The sequence below is a fragment of the Zea mays genome, chromosome 7 (assembly GCF_902167145.1).
Source record: "Zea mays cultivar B73 chromosome 7, Zm-B73-REFERENCE-NAM-5.0, whole genome shotgun sequence".
In the NCBI taxonomy this organism is placed as follows: domain Eukaryota; kingdom Viridiplantae; phylum Streptophyta; class Magnoliopsida; order Poales; family Poaceae; genus Zea; species Zea mays.
In genome coordinates this window covers 164,757,569-164,773,452 of record NC_050102.1, presented here as the reverse complement: position 1 = coordinate 164,773,452, position 15,884 = coordinate 164,757,569, and the positions used below count along the sequence as shown (strand labels likewise).

Below are 15,884 nucleotides of genomic sequence, written 5' to 3'. Positions count from 1 at the left end.
TCCGCCGCCGGCGGGCGGGCTGTCGGCCGCCATTGTCGTTGTCGCGCGGCGGTGGAAGGAGTATCATGTCGTAGCTGCCGTCGAAGGACATGAACTCAAGACTCCCGAAACGGAGCACCGTCCCGGGTCGGAGAGGTTGCTGGAGACTGCCCATCTGGAGCTTGACGGGAAGCTGTTCGTCAACACGCAGCAGGCCCCTACCTGGCGCTCCAACTGTCGGCGTTTCGAGACCGGGGGGTCCCTCGGGCCGACGAGTGAGTGTCGCCGCGTGCCCCAGCCCAGATGGGTCGAGCGCGTGGGCGAGCGCGAAGGGGGGAAGGAGCGTGGCGGCCGGAGACCGGCGTGAGAGAGGTGGGAATCCCGCGACCTTCGTGTTCGTCCAGCGCCCAGGTCGGGTGCGCTTGCAGTAGGGGGTTACAAGTGTCCACGCGGGAGAGGGAAGCGAGCGGCCCCAAGAGAGCGCCTGTCCCGTCCTCGTCCCCGCGCGGCCAACCTTCTCTAAGAGGGCCCTGGTCCTTCCTTTTATAGGCGTAAGGAGAGGATCCAGGTGTACAATGGGGGTGTAGCAGAGTGCTACGTGTCTAGCGGGGGAGAGCTGGCGCCCTAAGTACATGCCGATGTGGCAGCCGGAGAGATTTTGGCACCCAGCTGGTGTGATGTCGTGGCCGTCGGAGGAGCGATGGAACCTGGCGGAGGGACAGCTGTCGGAGCGGTTGAGTCCTTGCTGGCGTCCTTCTGCTTCCGTAAGAGAGCTGAGAGCCGCCGTCGTCACAGAGCATGCGGGGCGCCATCATTGCCTATCTAGCGGAGCTAGCCAGATGGGACACCGGTCTTGTTCTCTGCGACCCGAGTCAGCTCGGGGTAGGGTGATGATGGCGCTTCCTGTTGACGTGGCTGGCCTGCGCCCTAGGTTGGGCGACGTGGAGGTTCCTCCGAAGCCGAGGTCGAGTCTGTCTTCCATGGCCGAGGCCGAGTCCGAGCCCCTGGGTCGGGCGAGGCGGAGAACGTTCGGCAGAGGCCAGGGCGGAGTCCGAGCCCTGGGGTCGGGCGAAGCGGAGTTCGTCGTCTTCTGGGGCTGAGCCCGAGTCCGAGCCCTGGGTCGGGCGGAGCGGAGTTCGTCGTCTTCTGGGGCTGAGCCCGAGTCCGAGCCCTAGGGTCGGGCGGAGCGGAGTTCGTCGTCTTCTGGGGCTGAGCCCGAGTCCGAGCCCTAGGGTCGGGCGGAGCGGAGTTCGCCGTCTTCCGGGACTTAGCCCGAGTCCGAGCCCTGGGTCGGGCGGAGCGGAGTTCGCCGTCTTCCGGGACTTAGCCCGAGTCCGAGCCCTGGGTCGGGCGGAGCGGAGTTTCCTATGGTGCCTTTGACAGGGCCTGGCTGCCTGTCAGTCTTATTCTGTCAAGGGGCACTGCAGTCAGAGTGGCGCAGGCGGCGCTGTCCTTCTGTCAGGCCGGTCAGTGGAGCGGTGAAGTGACGGCGGTCACTTCGGCTCTGCCGGGGGGCGTGCGTCAGGATAAAGGTGTCAGGCCACCTTTGCGTTAAATGCTCCTGCGATTCGGTCGGTCGGTGCGGCGATTTAGTCAGGGTTGCTTCTTAGCGAAGGCAGGGCCTCGGGCAAGCCGGAGATGTGTCCGCCGTTGGAGGGGGGCCTCGGGCGAGACGGAAATCCTCCGGGGTCGGCTGCCCTTGTCCGAGGCTAGGCTCGGGCGAGGCATGATCGAGTCGCTCGAATGGACTGATCCCTGACTTAATCGCACCCATCAGGCCTTTGCAGCTTTATGCTGATGGGTGTTACCAGCTGAGAATTAGGAGTCTTGAGGGTACCCCTAATTATGGTCTCCGACAATACTTTAAGTATGACTTTAAATGTTTGATTTTTTCGGAAAAGACGAGTCGATCAAACTTGTCAAAAGAAGTCAAATGAATTATAATTTGGAACATAGGGATTATTTAACTAATAAATCGGTATGTATGGCGCACTGCCGCCTGGTATGCTTCAGATGTTCACATGAATGACGAGGACTCCAGGGGTCTTGGTGAAGATGGCCCATGCGCATTACAAGCTAGTTTGGGAACCATATTTTTTTATATTATTTTCATTTTTAAAGGAAATTAGTTCATTTTTCTTGAGAAAATGAAAATCCCTCAGAAAAATGGTGCTCACAAACTAGTCCTAGTGTTTTTTTTGACAAAATTGTCTTATGTCTCCGGTTCAATACCTCAGGCGCAACGTGAACATTTGGAGGGAGCTATTCCTGGGTATAGATGTCCATCCGGGCCGCCCGGCACGGACCCGGCCCGAGCCCGGTTAGGCACGGCACGAACAGGGTCGTGCCTGGCCCGGCACGCTGTTGACTCGGGCCGTGCCGGTTCGGGTCACGGGCCAGGACATGTGTCCAAGCACGGCCCAGAGAGGCCAAAAACGTGCCGGGTTGGCCCGAAAGCCTCTGGGCCATTCCGGGCCGTGCCCTCCACTGGCCCGAAAAAACACAAGCACACATAAATCTGGAAAATTCTGGAAAATTCTAAAATTCTAAATACTAAAACACAAGCACACATAAAATATGGAAACAAATAATTATGGAGCTGTGTGCAATGGCTGCCTCATTAAAAACCTTCTTAGGCAAAAACTCACACCTCGTGAGAAAAAAGCCTAAGAAGGAAAAAAGAGTACAGCCACAGCTCCTAAGCCCTAAGGCATAAGTTCATACAGATACAGTACAGTCCATGAGTTCATTACAAGAATAAGCCATCAGGCATCAGGCAAACAACTAAGCTAGCCAACCACCACTCCACCAGTCGGAGCACCGGAGACGACGGACGATGGCCGAGATCCGTGGAGCGAGGAACACCGGAGGGGATTAGGGTTAGGGAGAGGACCGGGAGAGGAAGGTAAGGACAGAGAGGAAGTATAGATGTCCAAGCACGGCGCGGGCGACCGACGTGCAACTGATTCCAAGCACAGGAGACACCGGCGGACGGCGGCGAACCGCAGATCAGAGAGGGGAGAGGAGATTAGGGTTCGGGCGGAGAGAGCAAGAGAGCGAGGCGAGGGCGAGAGAGCGAGGCGAGGGCGAGAGCGTAAATGCGACTGGCGAGGCGAGGGCGACACTGAGGCTGTGTCCGTAAATGCGGCGGCGGGGTGTGGCTGCTGGGCTGGGCCACTGGGGCGCGTCGCGCGCGGCCGGTTAACCTAACCGGGCCGCCGCGTGCCTCCCCCTCAGGCGGGCCGGGTCGGGCTATACCCGACGGGCCGATTTCTGTGGCCCAGCCCGACACGGCGAACGGGCCGGGCTAGCCCAGGCACGATTGAAGCCGGGCCGTGCCGGTGCTGGGCCGGGCCACTTTCGTGCCGTGTCGTGGGCCGCCCGGTGGGCCCGGCCCAGATGGACATCTATATTCCTGGGAACATACATACATACAAAATGGATGTTTTTAACTTAGAGCCCTAGAGAGAGAGGAGGGTGCCCTATTTTAAAACGTATAGCTTAACTCATAAAAACAACTCTAACAGTGTCTTAAGGCACACCATAAAGTGATTTAAATATACTACACTTCAGATTAGCGCCGTATTATTGTTTTCTATATCATTTTCAATATTTTCTTTCCTAATTGTATAATTTACTTCCTAAAATACATGATTTAGAGTTTACTTGTTAGAGCTCAGTTAGTTTTTAATGCCCTAAATATATGAAATGATGTAGTATTTTGATTTTTAGGGGCACTATTTTGTGGTACCTTGTTGGAGATCTCTAATTGATTAGAGTAATCTTTACTTATGATTTATGAAACAATTGATATATTGCTTAATATTTTCAAGTATAATATCAACCGTCGGATCCTTATCGCTCTGATTCCTCCTCGTCCACCTCCCACCGCCCCACCAATCCGCCTCTGCTCGCTCGCCCGCTCGCGGCTCGTCGTCCGCCAGACGCCCAGACCGCCGCCTCCAAAAGTCCCAGCACCGTGCCACCGTCTGCTCGCGCGCTCCTCCTCCGTGCGCAACCGCATCACGCGGCGGCATGGTTGACTGCCCGCGGCTGCTTCTGCCGGCCCCTCGCGTCGCTGCCGCTCAATACACGCGCTGCGCCGCTGGATGTTGGTCGAACCAGGGACGCGCTCCCTTCTCCGTTTCTTTCAGCCACCTCCGCCGCTGGTGGAGCTACGTTTCTGGTGAGTTCATCTCATACGTTCGTGCAGTCAAACATAGTTTTGTGATATATCTGCAACCGATGAACCGAACCTTCTAAAGCTCAAGTACTGCGCAAGATTAAAAGGCGTTTTTAAGAGACGATTACAGCTGATTCTTTTTTTTTGCTCGAAAAAAGATTTTTGTCATTTATGCGTTGTTAGCCGTCTTATTCTCTGGATGAAACATTGACAGACTTGGGTCAACACAGTGCGATCCTCGTCCTCTGGGGCCGGAAGCCAGTCAAGCGTTGCGGATGAACCAGAGGCTGCAGAATGGGCCTTGCAGGGTAACCTCTCTGCTCACATTCTTCCTTTTTTGCAGTGCTAGTAGGTCCACGGTCCACCAGGTTTCTGTCGGACGCTCAGATCGTAACAGATAGCATTGGATATTTGTGACAGATTTCTACATTTTGCGGAAGGATGTTGAGTTGGCTCTTGAGCGTGTCAATGAAGTCAGGCAGTCTGCCGGTTTGCAACAGCTCGAGGAGGATATCGCTTCGCTTGAGAACAAGTCCAGTGATAGTTCCTTATGGGATGATCCTTCCAAGGCACAGGGGATACTTGTTTCTCTGACAGAGGTCAAAGACAAAGTGAAGCTTCTCAACGATTTCAAGTTACAGGTCTGAGCAGTGAGCACTCATGGCATTGCCAGTGAACTGAATGTACTATTTCACAGTTTGTATGATAACAACATGGCATATTTGCACAGCTTGTGGTAGCTAATTAACAACAACAACAAAAAGAATCTACTGCAAATATTCTTGCAACAGTTTGGAATTATACATGCTATCGAGGAAGAAGAGTGACATATGTCAACAATTTGGCATGAGAGCTACTGCACTACTAGTTCTTAGTTGTGCTGTTTCTTTTCTACTTGTAGATTGAAGAAGCAGAGACTATTGTGAAGCTTACAGAAGAATTAGATTCTATAGATACTGGTCTTCTTGAGGAGGCCTCAAAGATTATAAAGGCATTAAATAAGGCATTAGACAACTTTGAGATGACACAGCTTCTTTCTGGACCATATGATAAGGAAGGTGCTGTAATTAATATTTCTGCTGGCGCTGGTGGCACTGACGCTCAGGTAGGCATTCACTGTGTTTAATTTTTTTTCTTTATTGATTGAGAATAAGTCTAACTTCTTATGGTCAGAAATATAGGTTCATTAGGCTGACTAGAAATATTATACTTCATGAGGAATCTAGTAGTATCAAACTTGTCTCATCAGTCTAATATGAAGTTGAGATATTGATGGTAAAAGTTAAAATTTTCACTTAGGACAAACCTAGATAGGCTTATTTTTACAAAGTAGTTAAAAAACCCACTTTCTTTAGGCAAGATGGTGTATTCATTAAAAAGATTGAATATGATACTTTGGTTTTTGAAAAAACTTATGTGTTAGTCTTAGTCATTTCGTGCTTTGCATAAGAAGAAATTAAACTTGTTAACTTTTGTTTTTGTATTACTCCCTCCATTCTAAATTGTAAGTCATTCTAGCTTTTTTAGATACATAGCTTTTACTATGTATCTATATCTAGGTACGTTGTAAAAGTTATGTGTCTAGAAAAACCAAAACGGCTTACGATTTGGTATGGAGTTAGTATTGAAGTATAAGTTTTGTAATAGCTTCCATATGCAGATCATAGTCTTATCTGTCACCATATAAGTGTTATCTTGATACTATGAAGAGGCACTAATAACAAAATAAAGGTAGTCAAATAATGACTATTGGAATTTTGGATGTCTTCAAAAGTACACACAATGAACCATGATACAGAGATGACATTGTAGATGGCTAGTCCATGGAGTATGTTACTGGCTTGCAATATGTACATACGAGTATTATATATAATTAATTATATGGAGCTGTCTGGCATGTTTGTAAAAAAATATAGTTATGTACTGACCTCATGAAAGAATGTCAATGACCAAAATTTTCATTTAAAAGCATTTGTTTGCTTACTCTATGTGTGCTTGTATCCTACTAAAAAAATTGTTTGATCTATGCAGGATTGGGCTGACATGTTACTAAGGATGTATGTAAGATGGGGAGAGAAGCAGCGTTATAAGACACGAGTAGTTGAGAAATCACCTGGTGAAGAGGCCGGTATAAAATCAGCAACTGTTGAACTAGAGGGAAGATATGCTTATGGCTATCTCTCTGGCGAGAAAGGGACACACAGGATTGTCCGTCAATCACCATTTAATGCTAAAGGGCTTCGGCAGGTAATATTTGCATTGCACTGTTCCAATTCTGTAAATTTATCAACATTTTGTCTAGGTGAAAGATATTGTACCTTTCTAATTTTCAGTTTTCTCCTATATGTGCTACTTTATGCAGACAAGCTTTGCTGGTGTTGAGGTTATGCCTCTTCTACCAGAGGAATCCATGGCTGTGGACATACCTGAAGAGGACCTGGAGATAAGCTTCACAAGAGCTGGAGGTAAAGGAGGCCAGAACGTGAACAAGGTGGAAACGGCTGTTCGCATGGTTCATATTCCAACTGGAATTGCAGTTCGTTGCTCAGGTATAATTTCACACCAGTTTGCATTTGTATTGTGCTGAACAAAAACATACTCAGTCTTCTCTATGTACATTGGGTCTTAGGCAATCGATTATAAAAAAAAGCAAAAAAAAAAGTAGTAAATGAATTGGTGGTAAGCAAAAGATGTGAAAAACTAATTGATGCCCTCCTGAAAGTACCAGAACTTCCTACCCCTGAATTGTGACCATAGTTGATAGGTAAAATCTTCTCAGCTTTTACCAATGCTGGATTGCCACTCTTGCAGAAAAGCTATTTCAACTTTGTGTAGCCAGGATGTCTGAAATATCTTTGAAAATTGAAATCAAGAAGTCAAAGTAACTGCAGTTAATACGAGATAAATCTGGCATTTGTTTTTAATGTCCAACTTTGCAGAGGAGAGGAGCCAGCTGGCCAACAAAATAAAGGCCCTCAGCCGGCTCAAAGCGAAGCTGCTGGTGATCGCCCTGGAGCAGCGTGCATCAGAAATCAAGCAGATCCGTGGAGACATTGTGAAGGCAGAGTGGGGGCAGCAGATACGCAACTACGTCTTCCACCCCTACAAGCTCGTCAAGGATGTCAGGACAGGGTGTGAGACGTCGGACATCACTGGCGTAATGGATGGAGAGCTAGATCCCTTTATCAGAGCATACCTTAAGTACAAGCTAACTGCGGCAGCTACCAGCTGATTTTGTTGGGGAGCATAGCGATGAGTGATACTTACATCCATTGTATTATGTTGTAGTATGAGTTTTTCATCTCTCTCTCTCTCTTGATTTAGTATAATTTCATAGCACTAGCAATCTAGCATTGTATTTATTGATCTAGGAATCGAAGTGGAAACATGGGTTTTGCTTCGAGTTCTACAATAAGAGTTTGATCGAATTGCATGACTTGATAAAGACCTCTTGCTAGTTCCATAAATTGTATTGAAATGAATATACGGGTTCTTGTTGGTATGAGATGTTTGTTATGTTCCGTTTGTTTCCTTTTATTTTTTATGAATTGAAATCTTACTAATAAAATAGACTATTTTTTTTAGAATATGACATTCCACCACTTTCTAAAGTTATCATATAAGACTATCTCAAATTCATGAGATGAGAGATAGAAATTAATTCTATAGATTTACATGTTATTTTTCCAATGTACAACTTATATCACACTCTTCTACTTTTTTCGTTATAACATAAATGTAGTATATAACTATCTCTCTCATATGATTTAGGATAATATATAAATATATTACATATATAAATATATGAACTTAATTAGTTTTGTCTAAATTATAATTATTAAAATGAAATTTAATTCTAGCGAAACAAATTGGGCCTTATAGAAAAAATTTAGGATTTGGTTCATATCCATACCAAATCATCACCCCTATAATTACAACATGCTATCATATTTTTTTGTTCCAGTTATTGCAGGCAAATGAGCTTTTACATTCTTATGAAGGAAACATCCTTAGTCAACGGCCATGGAGTCGGCATAACCCCGGCTTGGAAGTTGGAAAGCATGATTCCATGAAAATTTCAGGAATCTCAAACAGCATCACGATCCATCGCTGGGTTTTTAAATATGCTTCGTCTCGTACAAAGATTAATCTGCTAAGTTATCAGGAACCCAAAACACATCCAAGCAGGAGCCATCGCATGCTTCAGCCATTGATAGCGTCATTCTGATTGGTGTATCGGAGATCCAGCCTGTCCTTGCGACATGGTGAAAGCAGAGCGGTTGCAACCGAGCAGGTCTCTGCTTTTGACGTCTTCCTTCACACTCTGGAAGAACGAGAAAGCGCGCGGCATTGTTGGAATGCTGAACATCATCTGAATTGAAAGTAGGTCAATCTAAATCAAAAAAAATCCGTAATTGAACAGATTCAAAAAAAATCTCTAATTAAGCACGCCACGCATTTTTGTCCGGTAACAGGATCAAAAAAACTTATTAAATTTGCCATCATAGAACTCCACCGCTACACCTACTTGTTCAACACTATATTTAAATTTATATAACAAGATTTTGTCTCTTTGGGTTTCTTCGTGACATTCTGCATTAACCATTAAGCGTTTCTTTAGGAGCTAAACTTACATCCATCTATATTTCTAAAAAAAATCTTGTGTTTTCCATTTCCACATTTGAAACGGACATGAATATAACGTGTATAGGATAAGATGAAAGATAACTTCCATTTCACTACTGCAGTTTAAAAAACACACACTAATTCATCCCAAATTTGATGGTTTAACTCTATTGTGATGACAATACTCTAGGGGAGGTTCTTAAAAAATAGCCCTATGCCAGAATGAAAAAATCTCGACACCTCTTATTTGACTTTTTAACCGTTCTCTTTTTATAGGGCTAAAAACAAATTACTTTTTTTTTGGCTTTTAGCTCTATATTATAGGGTGGATCTCGAAAAATAAGAAAGATCTCCCTCCAAGCCATACATATGACTTTTATCTTTCCCATCACCTCAACTATGCACCTCATCTTCTAATTCCTTCCATTCAACCAAAGAATTTCATAGGATGATTCTTAAATCTAAATCAGCTAATTTTCTTTAATAACACATGCTCATGTTGTTATTTCTCGATTTCAAAACGTTGCAAAGAGAACGCTAGGCTCGTAGCTGCAGCCAGGATCAGCTCTGGCCCATCTATCACTATACAACTTAACCTAAAGAAGGTTGCAACGGATCGAGGTGCACATTTTGTGTGTTCTCGGGCCCTTGCTATGGTTTCTCTAGCTCCGGTCATCATGGTTGTACCTTAGCTCTCAAAACCATGGTGCAAGGCCCCACTTTAATGTTAGCATCGAGCACCATGTCATCTACTAAAACAACGCCATGAAGCATAGGACATGGGCCTCGATTGCAGCTCCTTGCTCCAATGCTTCCCGCTATGTTCCTTGCATCCCATGTTGCTGACATGGATTACCCGTTCGAGACCTGGTGCATGGAACTCTCCCCCTCACTTCACAAAGTGGTCTAGCCACAATTTTTTTGCCCTCATCTTCGGGAAAAGTACGATGGGATGATCAATCACACTAAGTTCGTCTAGATCTACACTACTGCCATCCTCGTTGTTGGGGCGATGAAGAGATCATGGTGAATTTTTTTCATGTGGCTCTGGTTAGCTTGGTCCGATCATGACTTATAAACCTCCTCAAGACCTCCATCTAGTCTTGGCAAGAATTCTGTCGCTAGTTCGGGTCCAGGTTCGAGAGCACATACTCCTGCTCGTTTCAAAGTTTGATCTCCATGTTATCCAATAGCAACCTAGTGAGTCCTTGAACACCTTTTGTACAATGTTTTTTGCTAGGTTCGAAACACTATTCTTCGTGTCTCCACCGCCTCTATTGTCATCGCCTTCTAGTAGGACATCCACGATAAAAAGATACTCGAGAAGTTGGCCACCCGCAACATCCAGGATGTTAGAGAGCTAGTCTCTCTTGTGGACAAGTGTGCTTGGGGTGCTAAGGGTAGAGTATGTCAATGCTTCCTGTAAGACACAATTAGGGATGCACAACCTTAGGACCTCCCAAACCAAGCCTTAAAAAGGGAAAAAGAAGAGCAGGGTATCGAGGGTCCCCCAAGTTTGTGCTGCCGTAGAGGGTAGCAAAAAAAACAACCCTTCGAGGCAAAGAGCAAACCACCTGCACCTAAGGGCATTAGGAAATACTACCCCATTCATAGGTCTACTATTCACAACCTAGCCAAGTGTAGGACAGTCAAGGATATGGATGAGCGCTCTGACGGACAAGTTGCACGGTGAGAGAGGGGGGGTAGTGGCCACATAGGGAGGAGATGTTGCCGTCGGGGGAGCGTGGCAACTAATAGGTGGTGGTGATGTGCCGATGAGCAAGCAAAGGCAGAGCCAGAGCTCAGCTTGCCTAGGTATGTGCCTGAGAGCACCTAGAGGGGGGGTGAATAGGTGATCCTGTAAAACTTAAACTTATAGCCACAAAAACTTGGTTAATCGTTAGCACAATAGTTGCCAAGTGGCTAGATAGGAGTCAAAACACAATAACCACAAGAATTCAATCACAGAGATGACACGGTGGTTATCTCGTGGTTCGGCCAAGTACAAAACTTGCCTACTCCACGTTGTGGCGTCCCAACGGACGAGGGTTGCAATCAACCCCTCTCAAGCGGTCCAAAGACCCACTTGAATACCACGGTGTTTTGCTTGCTTTTTCTCAATCCCGTTTGCGAGGAATCTCCACAACTTGGAGCCTCTCGCCCTTACAATTGAAGTTCACAAAGAAACACAGAGCAAGGGGGGAATGAGCAACGCACACAAGACTTCAAAAGATCAGAGCAACAACACGCACACAAGTAGCAACAAGAGCTCGCAACACAACTCAAAGAGTTCACAACTCCACAAGAGCTCTATATGCTATCACAATGAAACGAAAGCGCGAGATCGATGTCTTGGTGCTTAGGAATGTTGTAGGAATGCTTGGTGTCCTCCTCCATGCGCCTAGGGGTCCCTTTTATAGCCCCAAGGCAGCTAGGAGCCGTTGAGAACAAATCTGGAAGGCCATCCTTGCCTTCTGTCGTCGGGCGCACCGGACAGTCCGGTGCACACCGGACACTGTCCGGTGCCCGATTTATTTCCTTAAACGGCGCAGCCGACCGTTGCCGACTGTTGCAGATCTGGGAGCCGTTGGCGCACCGGACATGTCCGGTGCACACCGGACAGTCCGGTGCCCCCTTCCGACCGTTGGCCAGGCCACGTGTCGCGCGCAGATTCCGCGGCCGACCGTTGGCTCGGCCGACCATTGGCTCACCGGACAGTCCGGTGCACACCGGACAGTCCGGTGAATTATAGCCGTACGCCGTCGGCGAATTCCCGAGAGCGGCCTCTTCACGTCGAGTCAGTCTGGCGCACCGGACACTGTCCGGTGCACCACCGGACAGTCCGGTGTGCCAGACCGAGCTGAGTCTTGGCTGTACACAGCCAAGTCTTTCTCACTTCTTTTCTTTTCTTCTTCTTTCTGTTTCTAACACTTAGACAAGTATATTAGTACACAAAACCAATGTACTAAGGCTTAGAAACATACCTTTACTCATGATTTGCACTTTGTTCAACCATGGGCATAAATTCACATTTAAGCACTTTGTGTTGGCACTCAATCACCAAAATACTTAGAAATGGCCCAAGGGCACATTTCCCTTTCAATCTCCCCCTTTTTGGTGATTTATGCCAACACAACATAAAGCAACTAAAACAAGTGCAAAATCACTTCAAATAAAACTCAAATTTATTTTGATTCTATTTTGGCATATATGGATCATCCTTTGCCACCACTTGGTTTGTTTTTGCAAATCAAACTCAAATCTCTATCTCTAAGTCAAACACACATGTTGAAGCATAAAGAGAGTCATTCCAAAAGAGATTGATCAAAGATTTCAAAAACTCCCCCTTTTTCCCATAATCAACATTTCTCCCCACAAGAAACCAACGTTTGATAAAAGAGACAATACAAGAGTTTTGACAAACTAGACAAACCAAAAGCTCTATTCTACTATTTTCAAAATTTCTCAAGTGGTAGCTGATCCATTTATTGCTTTGGCCTTTATTTTCTCCCCCTTTGGCATCAAGCACCAAAACGGGATCAACTTTGGCCCTAAAACCCCATTGCCTCACCAAAATCTTTAATTAAGAGCAAATGGCAATAAGAGTTCATGAGATGAACTTGGAATAAGTTACCCTCTCATCGGAGTGCAGTGGAAGTCTTTCGTGGTCCAAGTCCACCTTTTCCCTTTCAATTCTCCTTCGAGACTAAATCAAGCATATGGTTAGTCTCAAAGGGTCAAGTTGTAACACATCTCCCCCTAAACATGTGCATCACTTTGCAACGGACTTGTGAGGTCCAGGGAGTGTTTGTACAACTTGAGCACCACAATAAGCAACAAAATGCAGAATGAACATGATCAAAGGCAGAAACACATGTATGCTACAATTCAATCCAAGTTCCGCGAATCTAAGACATTTAGCTCACTACGCAGCCTGCAAAAGGTCTTCTCATCTAGAGGCTTGGTAAAGATATCGGCTAGCTGGTTCTCGGTGCTAACATGAAACACTTCGATATCTCCCTTTTGCTGGTGGTCTCTCAAAAAGTGATGCCGGATGTCTATGTGCTTTGTGCGGCTGTGCTCAACAGGATTTTCCGCCATGCGGATAGCACTCTCGTTATCACATAGGAGTGGGACTTTGCTCAGATTGTAGCCAAAGTCCCTGAGGGTTTGCCTCATCCAAAGTAGTTGCGCGCAACACTGTCCTGCGGCAACATACTCGGCCTCAGCGGTGGATAGGGCAACGGAAGTTTGTTTCTTAGAGTTCCACGACACCAGGGACCTTCCTAAGAATTGGCACGTCCCCGATGTACTCTTCCTATCGACCTTACATCCAGCATAGTCGGAATCTGAGTATCCAATCAAGTCAAAGGTAGACCCCTTTGGATACCAGAGCCCGAAGCAAGGCGTAGCAACTAAATATCTAAGGATTCGCTTCACCGCCACTAGGTGACACTCCTTAGGATCGGATTGAAATCTAGCGCACATGCATACGCTAAGCATAATATCCGGTCTACTAGCACATAAGTAAAGTAATGACCCTATCATTGACCGGTATGCTTTTTGATCAACGGACTTACCTCCTTTGTTGAGGTCGGTGTGTCCGTCGGTTCCCATCGGAGTCTTTGCGGGCTTGGCGTCCTTCATCCCAAACCGCTTTAGCAGATCTTGCGTGTACTTCGTTTGGGAGATGAAGGTGTCGTCCTTGAGTTGCTTCACTTGGAACCCAAGGAAGTAGTTCAACTCGCCCATCATCGACATCTCGAATTTCTGCGTCATCACCCTGCTAAACTCTTCACAAGACTTTTGGTTAGTAGAACCAAATATTATGTCATCGACATAAATTTGGCACACAAACAAATCACCATCACATGTCTTTGTAAAAAGAGTTGGATCGGCTTTCCCAACCTTGAAAGCATTAACAATTAGAAAGTCTCTAAGGCATTCATACCATGCTCTTGGGGCTTGCTTAAGTCCATAGAGCGCCTTAGAGAGCTTACACACATGGTCGGGGTACCGTTCATCCTCGAAGCCAGGGGGTTGCTCCACGTACACCTCCTCCTTGATTGGCCCGTTGAGGAAAGCGCTCTTCACATCCATTTGGTACAACCTGAAAGAATGATGAGCGGCATATGCTAGCAAGATACGAATTGATTCTAGCCTAGCCACAGGAGCAAAAGTCTCCTCGAAATCCAAACCTGCGACTTGGGCATAACCTTTTGCCACAAGTCGAGCCTTGTTTCTCGTCACCACCCCGTGCTCGTCCTGTTTGTTGCGGAACACCCACTTGGTTCCCACAACATTTTGCTTCGGACGAGGCACCAGTGTCCAAACTTCATTCCTCTTGAAGTTGTTGAGCTCCTCTTGCATGGCCAACACCCAGTCCGGATCTAGCAAGGCCTCTTCTACCCTGAAAGGCTCAATAGAAGAGACAAAGGAGTAATGTTCACAAAAATTAACTAATCGAGACCGAGTAGTTACTCCCTTGCTAATGTCACCCAGAATTTGGTCGACGGGATGATCCCTTTGAATCATCGCTCGAACTTGGGTTGGAGGTGCTGATTGCGCTTCTTCCTCCATTACTTGATCATCTTGTGCTTCCCATTGATCATGCGCCTCCACTTGAGGTACCTGTTCGTCATCTTGGGTTGGGGGATGCACCATGGGTGAGGAAGAAGGTTGATCTTGCTTCAAGTGTTCCTGTGGTCGTACATCACCAATCGCCATGGTGCGCATAGCGGCCGTTGGAACATTTTCTTCATCTACATCATCAAGATCAACAACTTGCTCTCTTGGAGAGCCATTAGTCTCATCAAATACAACGTCGCTCGAGACTTCAACCAAACCCGATGATTTGTTGAAGACTCTATACGCCTTTGTATTTGAGTCATAACCTAATAAAAACCCTTCTACTGCTTTGGGAGCAAACTTAGAATTTCTACCTTTCTTCACTAGAATGTAGCACTTGCTCCCAAATACACGAAAGTAAGATACATTGGGTTTGTTACCGGTTAGCAGCTCATACGAAGTCTTCTTGAGGAGGCGGTGAAGGTAGACCCTGTTGATGGCATGGCAAGCCGTGTTCACGGCTTCCGACCAAAAACGCTCGGGGGTCTTGAATTCTCCAAGCATCGTCCTTGCCATATCGATTAGCGTCCTGTTCTTCCTCTCTACCACACCGTTTTGCTGTGGTGTGTAGGGAGCGGAGAACTCGTGCTTGATCCCTTCCTCCTCAAGGAACTCCTCCACTTGAAGGTTCTTGAACTCGGACCCGTTGTCGCTCCTTATCTTCTTCACCTTGAGCTCAAACTCATTTTGACCTCTCCTGAGGAAGCGCTTGAGGGTCCCTTGGGTTTCAGACTTATCCTGCAAAAAGAACACCCAAGTGAAGCGGGAAAAGTCATCAACAATAACTAGACCATACTTACTCCCTCCTATGCTCAGATAGGCGACGGGTCCGAAGAGGTCTATATGCAGCAGCTCCAGGGGTCTTGAAGTGGTCATCACATTCTTGCTGTGATGCGCTCCTCCCACTTGTTTACCTGCTTGACAAGCTGCACAAGGTCTATCTTTTTTGAATTGCACGTTAGTCAAACCTATCACGTGTTCTCCCTTTAGAAGCTTGTGAAGGTTCTTCATCCCCACATGTGCTAAGCGGCGATGCCACAGCCAGCCCATGCTAGTCTTAGCTATTAAGCATGCATCTAGACCGGCCTCTTCTTTTGCAAAATCAACTAAATAAAGTTTGCCGTCTAATACACCCTTAAAAGCTAGTGAACCATCACTTCTTCTAAAGACAGACACATCTACATTTGTAAATAGACAGTTATATCCCATATTGCATAATTGACTAACAGATAGTAAATTATATCCCAGAGACTCAACTAAAAACACATTAGAAATTGAGTGCTCATTTGAGATTGCAATTTTACCTAACCCTTTTACCTTGCCTTGATTCCCATCACCGAATATAATTGAATCTTGGGAATCCTTATTCTTGACGTAGGAGGTGAACATCTTCTTCTCCCCCGTCATATGGTTTGTGCATCCGCTGTCGATAATCTAGCTTGAACCCCCGGATGCATAAACCTGCAAG

At 46.5% G+C, this 15,884-nt stretch overlaps 1 protein-coding gene across 1 annotated transcript; it reads left to right on the top strand.

The window, feature by feature from the left end:
• The first annotated feature begins 3,886 nt into the window (after nucleotides 1-3,886).
• On the top strand, nucleotides 3,887-7,598 carry LOC100286295 (peptide chain release factor 2). Its single transcript, NM_001159182.1, has 7 exons — nucleotides 3,887-4,165; nucleotides 4,393-4,470; nucleotides 4,583-4,803; nucleotides 5,064-5,267; nucleotides 6,194-6,409; nucleotides 6,525-6,711; nucleotides 7,102-7,598. The coding sequence occupies exons 1-7, from the start codon at nucleotides 4,015-4,017 to the stop codon at nucleotides 7,392-7,394; spliced, it is 1,350 nt and encodes a 449-aa protein (NP_001152654.1). The 5' UTR covers nucleotides 3,887-4,014; the 3' UTR covers nucleotides 7,395-7,598.
• The last annotated feature ends 8,286 nt before the right edge of the window (nucleotides 7,599-15,884 follow it).